A 16,438-nucleotide genomic window follows, 5' to 3' on the forward strand; every position below is an offset into this window, starting at 1 on the left:
AATGACTTGTGTAAAGCGCTGCGGAATAAGTTGGCGCTATACAAATAAAGATTATTATTATTATATTATTACTTGTGTCCGATTGGTTTCTTTCATTATGTGTGCACACTATACAATTAGGAAGCTACAGAATACCCTGAAACCTGCTGGAGGAAAATATGATCCAGTTCAGAGGATGCCATCTTGTTACCGTCGCAGTCCTGGGTATAAACAGATCATAGGAGAGATCCTTGTATTGTCCCCTAATATATTTATACATAGTTATTTGGTCGCCCCTTAACTGTCTTTTTTTCCATGGTGAATAATCCCAATTTTGATAGCCTCTCTGGGTATTCCAGTCCTCTCATTCCATTTATTAATTTGGTTGCCTTTCTTTGAACCCCGTCAAGCACTGCAACATCTTTCCTGAGCACTGGTGTCCAGAACTGTATACAGTATTCCATGTGGGGCCTAACAAGTGCCTTATATAGCGGTAGAATAATGTTCTCGTCCCTCGCCCCTATACCTCTTTTAATGCACCCCAAGACTATTTGCTTTTGCAGCAGCTGACTGGCATTGGTTGCTCCAGTTAAGTCTACAGTCAACTAGTACTCCCAGGTCTTTTTTTTTTTTGGAGTTCGGGGGTGATGAAAAAAATGCAATTCTGGCATTGTGTATTTTTTTTCTGATAGTGTTCATCTGGGATAATGAGATATTTTAATAAATTGCACTTTTTTTTTTTTAAGCTTAATGACTGGGAAAAGGATTTTTTTAAAACTTCTTATATTTTTACATTTACTGTTAATTAAATAAAAATAACTTCATCTTACTTTTTGGTTCCCCATAGAATCTAAGGCCTTATGTCCACTTGCACGCACGGATTCCACTGCTTGAATCCCGGAGCGGAATCCAGCTGTGCCTGCAGACATGGACAGGAAAAGATATTTTCTAACCTGTTCAGATCCAGCGTGGGTCTCCTCCGTGCCGGCTGGATTTTCTTTCTTCAGCACGGCGGATGCATCCGGATGCTCCTGTGACGTGCCGGATGCATGCACAGTGCATTTTTTTTTTAAATCTCCTGCTTTCCCACGGGATTTGCAGAAAAATGGAGCATGCTGCGATTTCTTCCCGTGAATGCGATCCGCACGCCGGGAGAAAAATCACATCCGTATGCTCTAAATTGCCTCACGGATGCTAATGCATCCCTATTGGTGGCTAGAGGTACGGGTCTCCTCCACGGATTTTATAATTAAAATCCGCCCATGGACATTGGGCCTGACAAGCGTTTCATTGCTTTTACAATATACTGTTCTACTTCAGTAGATTCTATTTCTGCAGGCACTCTATTAAACCCTGCCACAGGCACGTCTTAGGCTGCCTGTCGACGGGCGGGTTTTCATTGTGTTCCCCACAGCGATGTGGGGAACGCAGTAAGAGCTCCCCATCCCTGTCCACGAGCGGAGAATCATTGCGATTCTCCACTCGCAGACAGCAAATCACAGCACAGGATATCACAACGCCCGTGGACAGGCAGCCTTAATAGGTAGAAATAAATGGTGGCTCTTTGAGCCTTTATTAAGGTCCCAGGCTGCCATAAAACCAGTATGGCTACCCACGATCTTGTCACACTCACAAGTGTGCCGTTTGGATGACACAGGGAGCCGCATGCCTTTTTCAATGCAACTGACAGTGGCATCTAAAGAGTTGATTGCCATGATCTGTGTTTTGTGCACTCCTGGCAGTTGCAGCTAGGTGTCAATGACAGCGGATTCTCACCATGCCTAAGCCTGACACAATGTCCACTCTGCCCTTATGGCGGATTGCGGGAAGGGGTTAAATGGTACTTTGATGTGTATTTGTGTGTTTATCCCTTTTTTTCCCCTTTTTACACCATAAAAATTGCCTATCAAACAAGTCTGCAGCGACATTTACAAGTATGTCTGTACTGGCGCCATGCAAACTGCACTTTGCTCGTCTGAGTAGTGACATAGTCTAGAGTGGAGTGGCTGTATGGAGGACCTACGAGAAGCAACTCCATTCTAGACGACACCACTCTGCGCAGATGCCGTCGGTTAGGTTGGCGCGTGAAGTGGGGAGTAAAAGGCTAATATGCCGTCGGATGGCTTTGCTTTATCGGGATCGATTTGTCTCCCCTGGTGGATCAGCTGTCGGCTCTCCTCTCTCCCCCCAGCGCTCTGGTTGGTGATTGGCTGCCTGTGGGTGGGTGTGCGCCTGGCCTCTCCTGCAGTGAGGACGTAGCCATGAATCGCTGTTTGTGTACCCTTCGGCTCGTGAGGCGTCTCTCGTTTGCTGGCAGGAGGACGGCGCTGTGCGGCCCGCTGCGGACTGTCCCACTAGTCAGGATGGTAAGAGCGGCTGTTCTGTACGCGCCTTCTGCAAAGGTGACCTTCTGAGGCGGCTGCTGGAGAGCGTCTGGCAGTGTGCGTACGCAGCGCCGGGAGCTGCCGAGGAGCGCCGGGCAGTGTGCGTGCGCAGCGCCGGGAGCTGCCGGGGAGTGTGTGTGCAAAGCGCCGGGAGCTGCTGGAGCACGTCGTGCAGTGTGTGCGCAGCGCCGAGCAGTGTGTGTAGCGTTGGGAACCCCTGGGTGACCGGTCTGTTTTGTTCCTTAATGACCAAATTTTTAACTTTTTTTATTGTCACATTCCAGGAGCCAGAACTTTAATTTTTCTATCGACATAGATGTATGAGGGCTTGTTTTTTTTTGTTTTTTTTAAAAGTGAGACAAGCTGTACTTTTTTAACCCCTTTCCGCTCCGGGGCGTAAGTTTACGTCCTGGCAGCGAGGTACTTCCCGCAACAGGGCGTCAACTTACGTCCTGGGGATAGCACGAGATCATAAGTGATCTCGCGCTATCCCGCAGCGGGAGGCGGCTGTCAGTCATAGCAACAGCGGGGGCAGGGGGGGGACATCGGAGATGCGCCTCCTGCTGTTAACCCCTTCCCTACCACAATCTATGTAGATCGCGGCATGGGAGGGGTTCACAGAGGGAGCGCGCTCCCTCTGTGATGTCACTAGGCTCCCGCGATATAATCGCGGAGAGCCCGGATGGTTGCCATGGCAACAGGACGCCAGACACTGGTGTCCTGTCTTGCCATAGCCTGTGATCGCTGTATAAGTGATAAGGCATGGCAGGGCAGTAGCCCTGCCATGCCTTATCACAGCGGTCACCAGTGCTATACTGTAAGTGCTACAGAGGGACACAAATTGTGTTAAAAGAAAAATGTTAAAAAAAAAACTGAGGCAAAATGCAAATTTTTAGCATTTTGTCTCCCTAAAAACGCAATAAAAGTGATCCAAAAAGCCGTATGTACCCCAAAATGGTACCAATTACACCTACAACTCGTCTCGCAAAAAATAAGCCCTCATAGAGCTCCATACCTAGAAAAATAAAAAAGTTACAGGACTTTGAATGCAGCAATTTAGAAATTTTTTTTTTCCAAAAAAGGGTTTTTATTGCAGAAAAGTGGAATAAAACCTAAAAAACATGCAAGAATTTTGGTATCGTTGTAACCGTACCGACCCGCAGAAAAAATGGATTGTGTCATTTATGCTGCATGATTAACGCTGCAAAAAAAAATCTATGGCAGAATTGATGCGTTTTCTCTTCCTGTTATCATTAAAAAAAAAATAAAAGTTTTACAATATAGTCTATGTACCCAAAAGTGGCACCGATAGAAACTACAGTTCGCCACGCAAAAAACAAGCCCTTATACGGGCGCGTTGACGGAAAAATAAAAAAAGTTATGACTTTTGAAAAACGTAGAAGAAAATCCGCCAAAAATCGTTGCGTCCTTAAAGGGGTTGTCTCGCGGCAGCAAGTGGGGTTAAGCACTTCTGTATGGCCATATTAATGCACTTTGTAATATACATCGTGCATTAAATATGAGCCATACAGAAGTTATTCACTTACCTGCTCCGTTGCTAGCGTCCCCGTCTCCATGGCTCCGTCTAATTTCGCTGTCTTCTGGCGTTTTTAGACGCGCTGGCGCTGTGCGGTCTTCTGCCTGGTGAATGGGGCCGCTCGCGCCGGAGAGCTGGTCTGCGCGTCGTCATTGAAGCTCCGCCTCCGTCACGTGGTGCCGCTCAGCCATTGAGGTGGCTGTATCGGCAGTGGAACGCGGAAGACAGAAGAAGAAACTCCACGGTGCACCATGGGAAGACCCGCGGTGCACTGTGGGAGAAGACCAGCGGCGCCATCTTTAAAAGAAGAAATGAAGAAGCTGCAGAACGCTGATGCAGGTAAGTGCAATGTGCTTTTTAAAAACTAACAAATGCTTTCTTTTTCACAGGGCATAATGCAGGGGTCCATTAAAAAAAAAAAAAAAAAAAAAATTCGCTATAGGCCATGTCATTAAGGGGTTAATAGTATTATTTTTTGGGTACATATAAGGTATAACTTTTTTTTTTTTTTTCTTTTTAGAGGTATTGGGAGAAAAAAAATAAATTCTGCCATCTTGTTTTCCGGATTTAATTTTTACGGCGTTCAGTGTGCAGAATAAATCATGTGATAACCTTCTTCTCCGGTCGGCACGAAGCCGGTGATACCCAGCTGTACAGTGTTTTGATATTTCTGTACACAAAAAACAGCGTGTTTTTAACTTTTTTTTTTTTTAAGATTTGCTTTTGTGTCTGCATTCCAGGAGGCATATTTGTGATTTCAGCCACACTTAAGCAACGCTGCTGATTAGAGCCACCTGATTGGCTCTTCAGCACCACGTGACTACACAGCGTGTACGGGGTTAGGGTTAGTGTTTAGGGTTAGTGTTTAGGTAACCCTAAACCTAACCCCGTGCTGCTGAAGTGTAGTGTGTAGTGCACGTCTGCTTAACTGTAGTGTGTAGTGCATGGCTGCTGAAGGCAATCCGCGTGCACGCTGTGTAGTCACGTGGTGCCAAAGAGCCAATCAGGTGGCTCTAATCAGCAGCGCTGCTTAAAGGAGATGTCCCGCGCCGAAACGGGTTTTTTTTTTTTTAAACCCCCCCCCCCGTTCGGCGCGAGACAACCCCGATGCAGGGGTTAAAAAAACCACCCGCACAGCGCTTACCTGAATCCCGGCGGTCCGGCGTCTTCATACTCACCTGCTGAAGATGGCCGCCGGGATCCTCTGTCTTCATGGACCGCAGGGCTTCTGTGCGGTCCATTGCCGATTCCAGCCTCCTGATTGGCTGGAATCGGCACGTGACGGGGCGGAGCTACACGGAGCCCCATAGAGAAGAGGAGAAGACCCGGACTGCGCAAGCGCGGCTAATTTGGCCATCGGAGGGCGAAAATTAGTCGGCACCATGGAGACGAGGACGCCAGCAACGGAGCAGGTAAGTATAAAACTTTTTATAACTTCTGTATGGCTCATAATTAATGCACAATGTACATTACAAAGTGCATTATTATGGCCATGCAGAAGTGTATAGACCCACTTGCTGCCTCGGGACAACCCCTTTAAGTGCGGCTGAAATCCCAAATATGCTTCCAGGAGCCATAACATTTATACTTTTTCATTGACGGAGCTCTATGAGGACTTATTTGTTGCAAGATGAACTCCAGTCGTCTTTTATCAATTTTTGATAACTAATAACATTTTGATTGATCTTGTATTCCACTTCCTTCTTTTCTAGAGACAAGATGAACAAAATCTGCAATTCTGTCTTGTTTTTATTTTTAATTCTGTTCACCGTGCAGTATAAGGCCTCATGTCCACGGGGAAAATCAGGCCTGCTAGGGATTCTCCATGGAGAATCCGTAGCGGGTCCCTCCTGCCCCGCGGACATGAGCGCTGAAAATAAGAATAAACTTACCCGCAGGGGTCCGTGCAGATCTTCTCTTCTCCGTGACCAGATCTTCTTTCTTCGGATGTGCATGCGCCGGGCACATCCGCCGGGCCGAAGAAAGAAGATCCGGCCGCGAAGAAGGGAAGATCTGCACGGTCCGCTGCGGGTAAGTTTTATTCTTATTTTAGGTCTCCCGCGGATCCGGACAGCTTCCATAGACTTCAATAGAAGCCTGCAGGAACCGTCCCCGCGGGAGACCCGCACGAAAATGGAGCATGGTCCAGATTTTTTTCATGCTCCAGATTTTTTTTAATTCACTTTTATTGACCATCCGCGGGTATTTATCTACCCGCGGGTGGTCAATGCATCCCTATGGGGTGCGGATCCGTGGGCGGGAGAAGAGTTAAAATCCGCTGCGGATTTTAATTCTTCTTTTCCCCGTGGACATGAAGCCTTAAAGGAGATGTCTCGAGGAAGCAGTTAATTTTTTTTTTTGCCCAGTCCCCCCCATTAAACACACATTACTAAGCCCCCCTGTAAATGACATTTCTAGCTGGTTCGTACTTACCGTTCCAGCGTTTCAGCAAGTTATAAAAGTTTCCTCAAGATGGCCGCCGGCTCTTTCCCAGTCGCTCGCTGCAGCCCGACGTGCGCGCTCCCGAGACGCCGCCAGCTGTGTCTCCATGGCAACCGGACGCATCGCAGCCGCCGACCAGACGCCCCGCAGCCGCCGACCAGACAGCAGGTAACCGGCGCTAGCCCCCGGCTCCCCAGCGCTAGTTCCCCCGGCGCAGCGACAGCCCCCCCCATCGCAGCGACAGCCCCCCCGGCCTAGCGCTAGCTCCCCCGGCGCAGCGACAGCCCCCCCGGCCTAGCGCTAGCTCCCCCGGCCTAGCGACAGCCCCCCCCATCGCAGCGACAGCCCCCCGGCCTAGCGACAGCCCCCCCGGCCTAGCGACAGCCCCCCCGGCCTAGCGCTAGCTCCCCCGGCCTAGCGACAGCCCCCCCGGCCTAGCGACAGCCCCCCCCCCATCGCAGCGACAGCTCCCCCGGCCTAGCGCTAGCTCCCCCGGCCTAGCGACAGCCCCCCCGGCCTAGCGACAGCCCCCCCGGCGCAGCCCGGCCTAGCGGCAGCCCCCCCCGGCGCAGCCCGGCGCAGCGGCAGCCCCCCCCGGCGCAGCCCGGCGCAGCGGCAGCCCCCCCCGGCGCAGCCCGGCGCAGCGGCAGCCCCCCCCGGCGCAGCCCGGCGCAGCGGCAGCCCCCCCCGGCGCAGCCCGGCGCAGCGGCAGCCCCCCCCGGCGCAGCCCGGCGCAGCGGCAGCCCCCCCCGGCGCAGCCCGGCGCAGCGGCAGCCCCCCCCGGCGCAGCCCGGCGCAGCGGCAGCCCCCCCCGGCGCAGCCCGGCGCAGCGGCAGCCCCCCCCGGCGCAGCCCGGCGCAGCGGCAGCCCCCCCCGGCGCAGCCCGGCGCAGCGGCAGCCCCCCCCGGCGCAGCCCGGCGCAGCGGCAGCCCCCCCCGGCGCAGCCCGGCGCAGCGGCAGCCCCCCCCGGCGCAGCCCGGCGCAGCGGCAGCCCCCCCCCGGCGCAGCGGCAGCCCCCCCCGGCGCAGCCCGGCGCAGCGGCAGCCCCCCCCGGCGCAGCCCGGCGCAGCGGCAGCCCCCCCCGGCGCAGCCCGGCGCAGCGGCAGCCCCCCCCGGCGCAGCCCGGCGCAGCGGCAGCCCCCCCCGGCGCAGCCCGGCGCAGCGGCAGCCCCCCCCCGGCGCAGCCCGGCGCAGCGGCAGCCCCCCCCCCCCGGCGCAGCCCGGCGCAGCGGCAGCCCCCCCCCCCCGGCGCAGCCCGGCGCAGCGGCAGCCCCCCCCCGGCGCAGCCCGGCGCAGCGGCAGCCCCCCCCCCCCGGCGCAGCCCGGCGCAGCGGCAGCCCCCCCCCCCCGGCGCAGCCCGGCGCAGCGGCAGCCCCCCCCCCCCGGCGCAGCCCGGCGCAGCGGCAGCCCCCCCCCGGCGCAGCCCGGCGCAGCGGCAGCCCCCCCCCGGCGCAGCCCGGCGCAGCGGCAGCCCCCCCCCCCCGGCGCAGCCCGGCGCAGCGGCAGCCCCCCCCCGGCGCAGCCCGGCGCAGCGGCAGCCCCCCCCCGGCGCAGCCCGGCGCAGCGGCAGCCCCCCCCCCGGCGCAGCCCGGCGCAGCGGCAGCCCCCCCCCCCGGCGCAGCCCGGCGCAGCGGCAGCCCCCCCCCCGGCGCAGCCCGGCGCAGCGGCAGCCCCCCCCCCGGCGCAGCCCGGCGCAGCGGCAGCCCCCCCCGGCGCAGCCCGGCGCAGCGGCAGCCCCCCCCCCGACCCATCACTTACCTGGGAGGCTTCTCGGGGCTGCTGGGCTGGGCTGGTCTTCTCCGCTGGGCAGCTCCAGTTTCTGCACCTTCCTCTAACAGAGGATGGTGCAGAATGGCCGCTTCAGCGCGCTCCCGAGCAGTGACAGCTCGTCTGCGCATGCGCAGAAGAGCTGTAGCGGGGAGCACACTGAAGCGGCTCGTGCTGAATGGAGAAGACCGGACTGCGCAAGCGCGTCTAAAAAAGCAAGCTGCCAGCGAATTTAGACGGAACCATGGAGACGAGGACGCTAGCAACGGAGCAGGTAAGTGGAATAACTTCTGTATGGCTCATATTTAATGCACAATGTACATTACAAAGTGCATTAATATGGCCATACGGAAGTGTATAACCCCACTTGGTTTCGCGAGACCACCCCTTTAATCTTACATTAATTCTGCAGGCCGTACGATTACAGCAGTACCAAATTTATAGCTAGTTTTGTTTTTTTTAAACTTTTTCACTTTTTTTGAAAGTATTTTTTCAGTTTATCAATGCACTCAGACTCCTGTATTTTTTTTTTTGTCAATGGTGCTGTGTGAGGGTTTTAAAATTCTTTTTTTCTATTTGCAGGATGAGGCCTCATTCAGAAGAGTGCATTTTTGTGCATACATACGTGCGCACAAAACCGCACATCTATTAGAACCATTGATGCCTAATGGTGTTTTCACGTCAGTGTTATACAGGCTGGCAAACACGCGCACCTGTAAAAGATAGGACATGCATGCACCATAGGTCAGTGCCGCACATAAATATTCCCCGTTAGGAGTCCCCTTGTTACTGAACTCTGTGACAGTACTGTCGGTGTTCAGTAATGATGGCACTCCCTGCAGGGAGTAAAGAATCCCCTGCCACAGTTGTCACAGCTGTGGCAGAGGATCGTGATTTTCTGCCATTGCTTTCAATGCGGCCGCTGCTGCTACTGGCGTCCCCATTGAAAGCAATGGGAAGCCGGCAACCCCTGCAGTGGTTTTTTTTTTTTTTTATGGAAGGGCTTTAAATATAAGCCCTTCCCTGAAGATCATCCCTAGCCTAGCGATTCATTCAATGAATGGCAAAGCGCTGCCTGTTATTGGCTGAGCCCTCAGCCAATCAGATGCAGCCCTTTCAGCAGGTGGGTGAATAAAAAATTCCAGCATGCTCTGTTTTGCTGCAGACTCTGCATGGATGGCCTCCATAGAAATCAATGAAGGCTGTCTGACCCACAGCACGTACGTAATTAACATTGTGTATGGGCCACGGGGACCTGCGTCAGAGCTAGGCGACTGTGTAGGAAATACAAATATTGAAGGAAAAAAATCAGTACTGTGCATGACCGACGGCGAGCCGCTGCAGTGATATGCAATGCAGAAGCCACAGGTACGTGGGGACATCGTCCGGCTCCACAGCCGGAATCCGCTGCGGGATCCGACCTGGTCGTGTGAAACCGTCCTAAACGATCGCTGTTTGCACGCAACGACTTGTTAACGAGTAAATAATGATTTTTAGGTCTGCGTAAAATGACGGGATGAAGAGAAGTGAATGATGAGTTAGAATTCAATGGTTGGCTGCATTTACACAATTATTGTTTAAATTCACGCAATCCAACAAATTTTTTTTCTTCGAACGAAAAAGGGGCATAAGCCAAATTTCCGACTCATCAATTCTGACTCCTTCATATATGGTCGGATTCTCACAGGCCTATCATTACCAAGTATTACGCGGTGTTCTGTACGCCCGTGTGATAAGGCCCATTTAGGCACAACGATTATTGCTCAAAAGCTGTCTTTTGAGCGATAATCGTTGTGTGCAAGGGCTCCTGCACACTCGTATTTTTCTTGTGCGTTTTTTTTCACGCGATTGTCAATGGGACTTTCTAATATTAAAAACGCATCGCAAGTTTGTGCGTTGCAATTTTTGTGCAATGCGTTTTTAACATTGGAAAGTCCCATTGACAATCGCGTGAAAAAAACGCACAAGAAAAACGCAAGTGTGCAGGAGCCCTAACTGCACTGACATTGTGCAGTTTTTGTTAAGCTGTTGCTCATTGTTGTCTTTCAGCATGCTGAAAGACAACGATAAGCCTTATCAGGGATTCACAGCGGGATACAGCTGATACTATTGTTTCAGCTGTATCCTGCTCCCTGATGACAGGTTGGGTATGAAGAACAGAGCGGTCCAGCTGTGTTCTCCATACCCCGCACGGAGCATTTGGCTGTATAACAGCCTGGCGCTGCGAGTGGGAAACAGCTGGATGCAGAAGACAAGCGGGAACACCCCGCTTGTCTTCTGCATCCTCTACTCAGAGCGTTCGGCTGTATAACAGCCGGGCGCTCTGATCGGGAAACAGCTGGATGCAGAAGACAAGCGGGAATACCCTGCTTGTCTTCTGCATCCTCTGCTTAGAGCGCTTGGCTGTATAACAGCTGGGCGCTCTGAGCGGGGAACACCTGGATGCAGAAGACAAGTGGGGACACCCCGCTTGTCTTCTGCATCCTCCGTTCGGAGCGCAGGTTGATCGCTCAATGTTTGAGTGATCATCCTGTGGTGTAAATGACACAACGATTATCGCTCAAAAGAGATCTTTTGAGGGATAATCGTTGTCTAAATTGGCCTATACACTAACTCACAGTCCATCAATTACATTGCCTTATGCAGTTCCCATCACATTAGCGAGCGAAATTGCCTAATTTTTGAGTGCAAAAAAGAATGCAGCATGTTCTATTTCACAGCGTATGTGCGTGAGCTAGAGCCCATTGTTCTCTATGGGCACACATGTATGTGTCCATATGCAATGACACGGGAAATGTAGACAAAAAAGCAAAAAGAAAACAAAACAAAAAAATGGTGGACTGCACATGACAGCATGCGTGAGATCACAACCGTTCCAGAGCGTCTTCTGCTTATGGCCATGTGAGCCCGGCCTGTGACTCATGTTTATTTAGTATATTCAGGCCTTATTCACACGACTGTATTTGCGCAATAGAACTTATTGATTTTAATGGATTTGGTCACGTGCGTTTCTAGCACATGCATTTTATTTGCGCAAAGAAAAAATGCAGCATGTTCTATTTTTGCGAGTATTGCGCATTAAAATAGCACATTAAACTAATTAAATTTAATTGCCCACTGAAATCAATGGGAGCATGCTTGCGTGTGCAAATATGCTGTGCATGTGCATTGTGCATGCAAAAAATACAGTAAGGCTGGGTTCACACAGGGCGGATTTGCCGCGGTTTTGCCGCAGCAGATCCGCCCGCGGCAAAACCGCCTGTGGCCGCTAATCTCGGGATTAGCCAGCCATGTGGATGAGATTTCTCAGAAATCTCGTCCACACGGGACGGCTAATCCGCTGCTGTAAATCCGGTGGAAACCGCGGCTGCAGCCGCCGCAGCCGTGGTTTCAAAAGAAGCAGCATGTCTGTTTACAGTCGTTTTTTTGTTTATTTATATTACGGCCGCGCTCTCCTCTATGGGAGAGCCGGCCGCAATGGAAAAGCAAGCGGCCGGGCCGCTTCAAAGCCGCCGCAGCCGCGGTTTAAAAAAAAAGCAGCATGTCTATTTACTTTCTTTTTTTTTGTTTATTTACGTTGCGGCTGCGCTCTCCTCTATGGGAGTGCCGGCCGCAACGGAAGAGCAAGCGGCTGGGCCGCTTCAAAGCCGCCGCGGCTTAAACGTGGCGGTTCTCCCAGCGGAAATCCAACAGTTTTTGCTGCGGCCAAACCGCGAGATTTCCGACAGGAATACGCCCTGTGTGAACCCAGCCTAAGACACGCAGGTGTGAAAATATGCAGCTGTGTGAAGCCGGCTTATAATGGTTAACCCTTTCCAATCCTCTGTCTGACCTCTGAAGACATTATGATTTAAGGCTGTACAGCGCCGATGTTGGAAGACGTCTGTTGGGGTTCTCTTACTGTATGTTGCCAGCCTCTCTGCTGTTGGAGCCTATCCAACGTGTCACCTTATGCAGTACTGGCTTTAGCTAGCATATAGCATCGTTGTATAACACCAGAAAAAGAATAACCCCCCTAGGAAAACAGGATAGAAATTGGATTGGAAAGGGTTAAATCAAGGTTTTCATCACCATTATGATACAATAAGTTCCGTCTCACATCCTAATCATTGTTTCTGATAAATAGGGGCTTAGATGAACATTTATAGGACATTCTGAAACTTTCCTAAATGTATATTTTTCCATACTTTTTTTTATATAACCTGTAGTCAGTATGTTTCTACTAACCCTATCGAGATGGAATTCGGCGGTGGCCAATTTCGCAACTGAAATCCACGGCATAACGGACACACTGCAGATTCGTTGTGTAAAAAAAATTCCGCACAAGTTGAGGAGAAACCGCAGATTTTGCAGCGTTTTTTACAAAGCAGCAGAAAGTTTGGCTGATGTGTGACCTCCCAGGCCCGTAGCCCCAACCTTTTCTTGGAAACTTGAGAGATTTCTGAGTTGTCCTCCACTCGTCTGGTACCATAAACTATGTGGAATTTCTGAAGCAATTCTGTAATTGAGATTCGTCAATGTTTGCTGTGTGTGAGAAGACGGACAAAAAGTTCTCAAAAGTTTCCAAGAAAAGGTTAGAGCTTTGGGCCTCGGAGGTCACACATCAGTCAAACTTTATGCTGCTTTGTAAAAATCACTGCAAAATATGCAGTTTATCCTCAACATGTAGACTTGTCCTGAAGCAGGGAACATGGCAACTTTGGTCATAACACAGGATGTGCGACCAAACATCACAAGCTAATGGAGGCAAAATGCAAATTTTATTCGTTTTGCCTCCCCAAAAAATTAATAAAAAGGATCAAAAAATTTGTATGGACCCCAAAATGGTACTAATGAAAACTACAGCTTGTCATGCAAAAAAACAAGACTTCACACAACTTTCTTCATTAAAAAAAAAATAAAAATCATGTTGCAGTTCTCAAGCTACCACAACACAGTGATCACAAGAAATCCATTGAGATAGGGTGTGTTTTTTTTTTTGTTTTTTTTTAATCATTTGGGCAGTGTTACGGCAACTGAGCAGCCTCAACAAGAGTGTATTGCCTTCCATTAGTTTGCACAGGGCTGTATTGTGATCTTTGATCGTGTGACCTGTGTTCTGGATATGCACCTGAGCTGGTTATTAGCTCCAGATGTACTCTGCCCCAGGTACGTCCGTTACACAATATGGAAGCAAGCACAAAGTGAACAATTTACAAGCTAAAGGTCCTTTTACACAGGAGGAATGTCTGGCAAACGATGCCCAACACTCGTCCCTGTGTTTTCTCGCGCCTGTGTTCCTGCACGGGAGCTAGCAGAGCTGTCTCGCTCACGGAGCGACCAGCAGGGGGGCGGGGCAGTGCAGGATATTTCTCTCCTCTCGCTCCCCCGCCCCCCCTCCATTCACATAACACAGCCGCCGTTCACTGCTGAACGATGAGCTTCATCGCTGATCGTTTATGCAGCATAAAAGATCAGTGATGAAGTTAACCGCTCAGTTTAAACAGCAGCCGTTCAGTAGTGAACGACCGCGGTGTTATGTGAATGGAGGGGGCAGGGGAGCGAGAGGAGAGAACCAACCTGCTCTGCTAGCTCCCGTGCAGGAGCGCGGAGACACAGGGACGAGCGTTGGGCATCATTTGCCCGACATTCGTCCGTGTAAATGGACCTTAAGTTTTAGAGTGATTGAATAAGTAATTCGAAGCCTCTTCAAGGTCAGCTTTGCCCGATGTCCCCTTCACACCACCATCACTATTGGCAGCCCTTGTTTTGTGCTGTAATTTTCCGTGAAGATGGCCATATGAGTCTGTTTTGTTTTTTAATGCCCCATTTAATGTACCTTATCTTGTACTAAAAAAAACCTGTTCATTTCTTTGTGGTGGCATGAAAATAATACAGCAATTATCTAATTTATTGGGATTGTTCTTTGTTTTTACAATGTTTACTGTGCAGAAAGTGGCATGATAACATTATTCTACAGGTCAATAAGATGCATCTGTATCAAATTTATGTTAGGTTTTTTTAATTTTTTTTTTTTTAATTGTTTGGAAAATTTAGTAAAACATTTTGAAGAGAATCTTTTTTTTTTTTTGCTTTGTGTCGCCATATTCTGAGACCCAGAACATTTATTGATGGAGCTAAGTGAGGACTTATTTGTAAGATGAACTTTTTTTTTCTCATATCATTCCATTTCACAATATAGAAGACTTTTTATTCCCTTTTTATTTTTTGGGGAAACGTGACAGCATTTCTGGCATCTCGGTTACAGCGTTCACCGTGCAGCTCCAAATGTTATGAGACAAAAGAACTTGGAGGTCATATGAAGGAATCAATAGAGAAGCAGTAGGTGTAAAAAAAAAAAAAAACTTATCTAAAGCAATGTGACTACTAATGGTAACCACCAGAAGCCATGCACTCTAATCTTCGATTACTAGATGAGAAAGTTAGAAGAAAGAAGCCCCTAGTGGTGAGGCATCATTGGTAATCTAAAACCCCACACAAGTTTTGTTATACTCACAAGAACATGGAACACAACAGCATGAGGCCCATCTCACACAAACACATCACAGGGACATTTATGCCTCTGTAATACAGAAGTGTTCTGGCGTGGCTACAGATCTACTGACTTGTTCTAGATACCTGTGATGGTCCAAGTTTAGGTCAGTAGATGCTCAATAGGGTTGTGACACTTGGCTATATTACATGCTCGTAAATAATGGCAACGTGAAACTAGCCTAGCAGTCACAAGCGCTGTTCAGGGGTAGCGGTCACAGGCATTGTTCAGGTGTGAACCGGCCTCACACTGGCATGAGTGTATTTACGTGTGCATCTGCAATGCATATTTGCGCAATAGGGGTTGCATTTCCACACCATGGATTTAACTTTTTTTTCTGCACATGCATGACCTGCATATCTGCGTGCGCAGATACAATGGGCAACTAAGTTTAATATGTGCCATTTTCACACGCAATATACACAAAATAGGACATGCTGCTTTTTTTTCGCAAACGAAAATTTGCGCTCAAAATACGCTTATGTGAACGAACTCGCTAAAAGCAATGGGTTCTATGCAGCGCAAATGCGTTTGAATAAGTCCTAAGGCCGGGCTCACTGAGATATGCGTGCACGTATATGTTCCTCACTCAGTTTTTGCAGGCATAAAAGTCAAGCAATAAGCGCCCTGTGTAATCAGGCAGTCCATCTATGAACAAATGCCTGTCTTACTATAAATGCAGGTGGGCAGCCAGAGCCGCCTCCGGCTCACTCCGCCTCAATTCATTGAGCAATCCTCGCTCCCAAATAAAAGCACAGGAGTGATTTCTGATGTGACAACTGTTGTGTGTTGAAGCCCCCGACAGTTGTCCTGTGTTAAACGACCCTTAGGTGCCCAGCTTTCTGTCCTGACGCTACCTGGATGGACTCTGTGTTTAACAGCCATTTTTATTCTCCAGTGATTGTCCCCTAGACCAAACGAGCAGTTTGAAATGAGTAAAGGCCCATTTTGTGTGTAAATGTGCACCTATCGTGCACTATTCATTCATTGCTGACTTTAAGGGCCATGAGCCTTATCAGCGCCGCAGGGTGAGTTCTCAGCAAGGATACCGCTGATAGTATTCTTTCAGCTGGTATCCCGCTCTGAGTTCCTAGTGGGATACCAGAGACAGCTCAGAGAACAAAGCAGCTGTTTGCAGATAACAGCTCTCCTGCTGTCATCTGCATACTGCAGGAGCGTTCATTTAAACGCTAATAAATTTTAATGTTACTAATTGGCTACTTAAGAGTTTATGCAAAGTGATCGCTCCAAACTATTTTGAGCGATCATCTTTCAGTGTAAATGGACTTTAAGGCTGTTCAGGGACCCATTTACTCTATGGTATACACTGGGTTTTTTTGACTTTTTTTTTTTTTCCCCCCCAATTTCTCGGACAACCCCATAACTGTGGAAATGGTAGGATTAGAGTCGGGACCATTTTTTTTTCTCCTATAGATTTCCTTTTCTTTGTTGTGACAGATGAATAATGTATGAAGATCCATTTTTTTTCTGAGACTTCGAGCGAAAACAATTATAGGAGTACCTCTAATTTTTTGACATGTATGCTTCTGTTATGTTGAACTCGTCGTTTACTGGTTAAGCACTAAGTAATTGCAATCGTATTGTAATTGCAGGCCAGTTCTGATTCTTATAGAATTGAATTTGACACATTTGGCGAACTGAAAGTCCCCAATGATAAATATTATGGCGCACAAACCGTTCGGTCAACAATGAACTTCAAAATTGGAGGAGTGACGGAGCAAATGCCAGTGAGTAGTAGAAGTGAAGCTATTCAGCTGCTTATGTTTAATATGCTTA

At 49.7% G+C, this 16,438-nt stretch overlaps 1 protein-coding gene across 2 annotated transcripts in view; it reads left to right on the top strand.

Annotated features, from left to right (window-relative positions):
- Positions 1-2,080: 2,080 nt before the first annotated feature.
- The window catches only part of FH (fumarate hydratase), a 61,987-nt gene continuing 47,629 nt past the window's right edge, over positions 2,081-16,438 (top strand). For both annotated transcript variants that reach the window (XM_066595997.1, XM_066595998.1), the window contains exons 1-2: positions 2,081-2,345; positions 16,255-16,389. In XM_066595997.1, the coding sequence (XP_066452094.1) occupies positions 2,241-2,345; positions 16,255-16,389 (240 nt within the window). In that variant the 5' untranslated portion in view covers positions 2,081-2,240. The remainder of the gene's footprint in view (positions 2,346-16,254; positions 16,390-16,438) is intronic.

The sequence above is a fragment of the Eleutherodactylus coqui genome, chromosome 3, assembly GCF_035609145.1.
Source record: "Eleutherodactylus coqui strain aEleCoq1 chromosome 3, aEleCoq1.hap1, whole genome shotgun sequence".
In the NCBI taxonomy this organism is placed as follows: domain Eukaryota; kingdom Metazoa; phylum Chordata; class Amphibia; order Anura; family Eleutherodactylidae; genus Eleutherodactylus; species Eleutherodactylus coqui.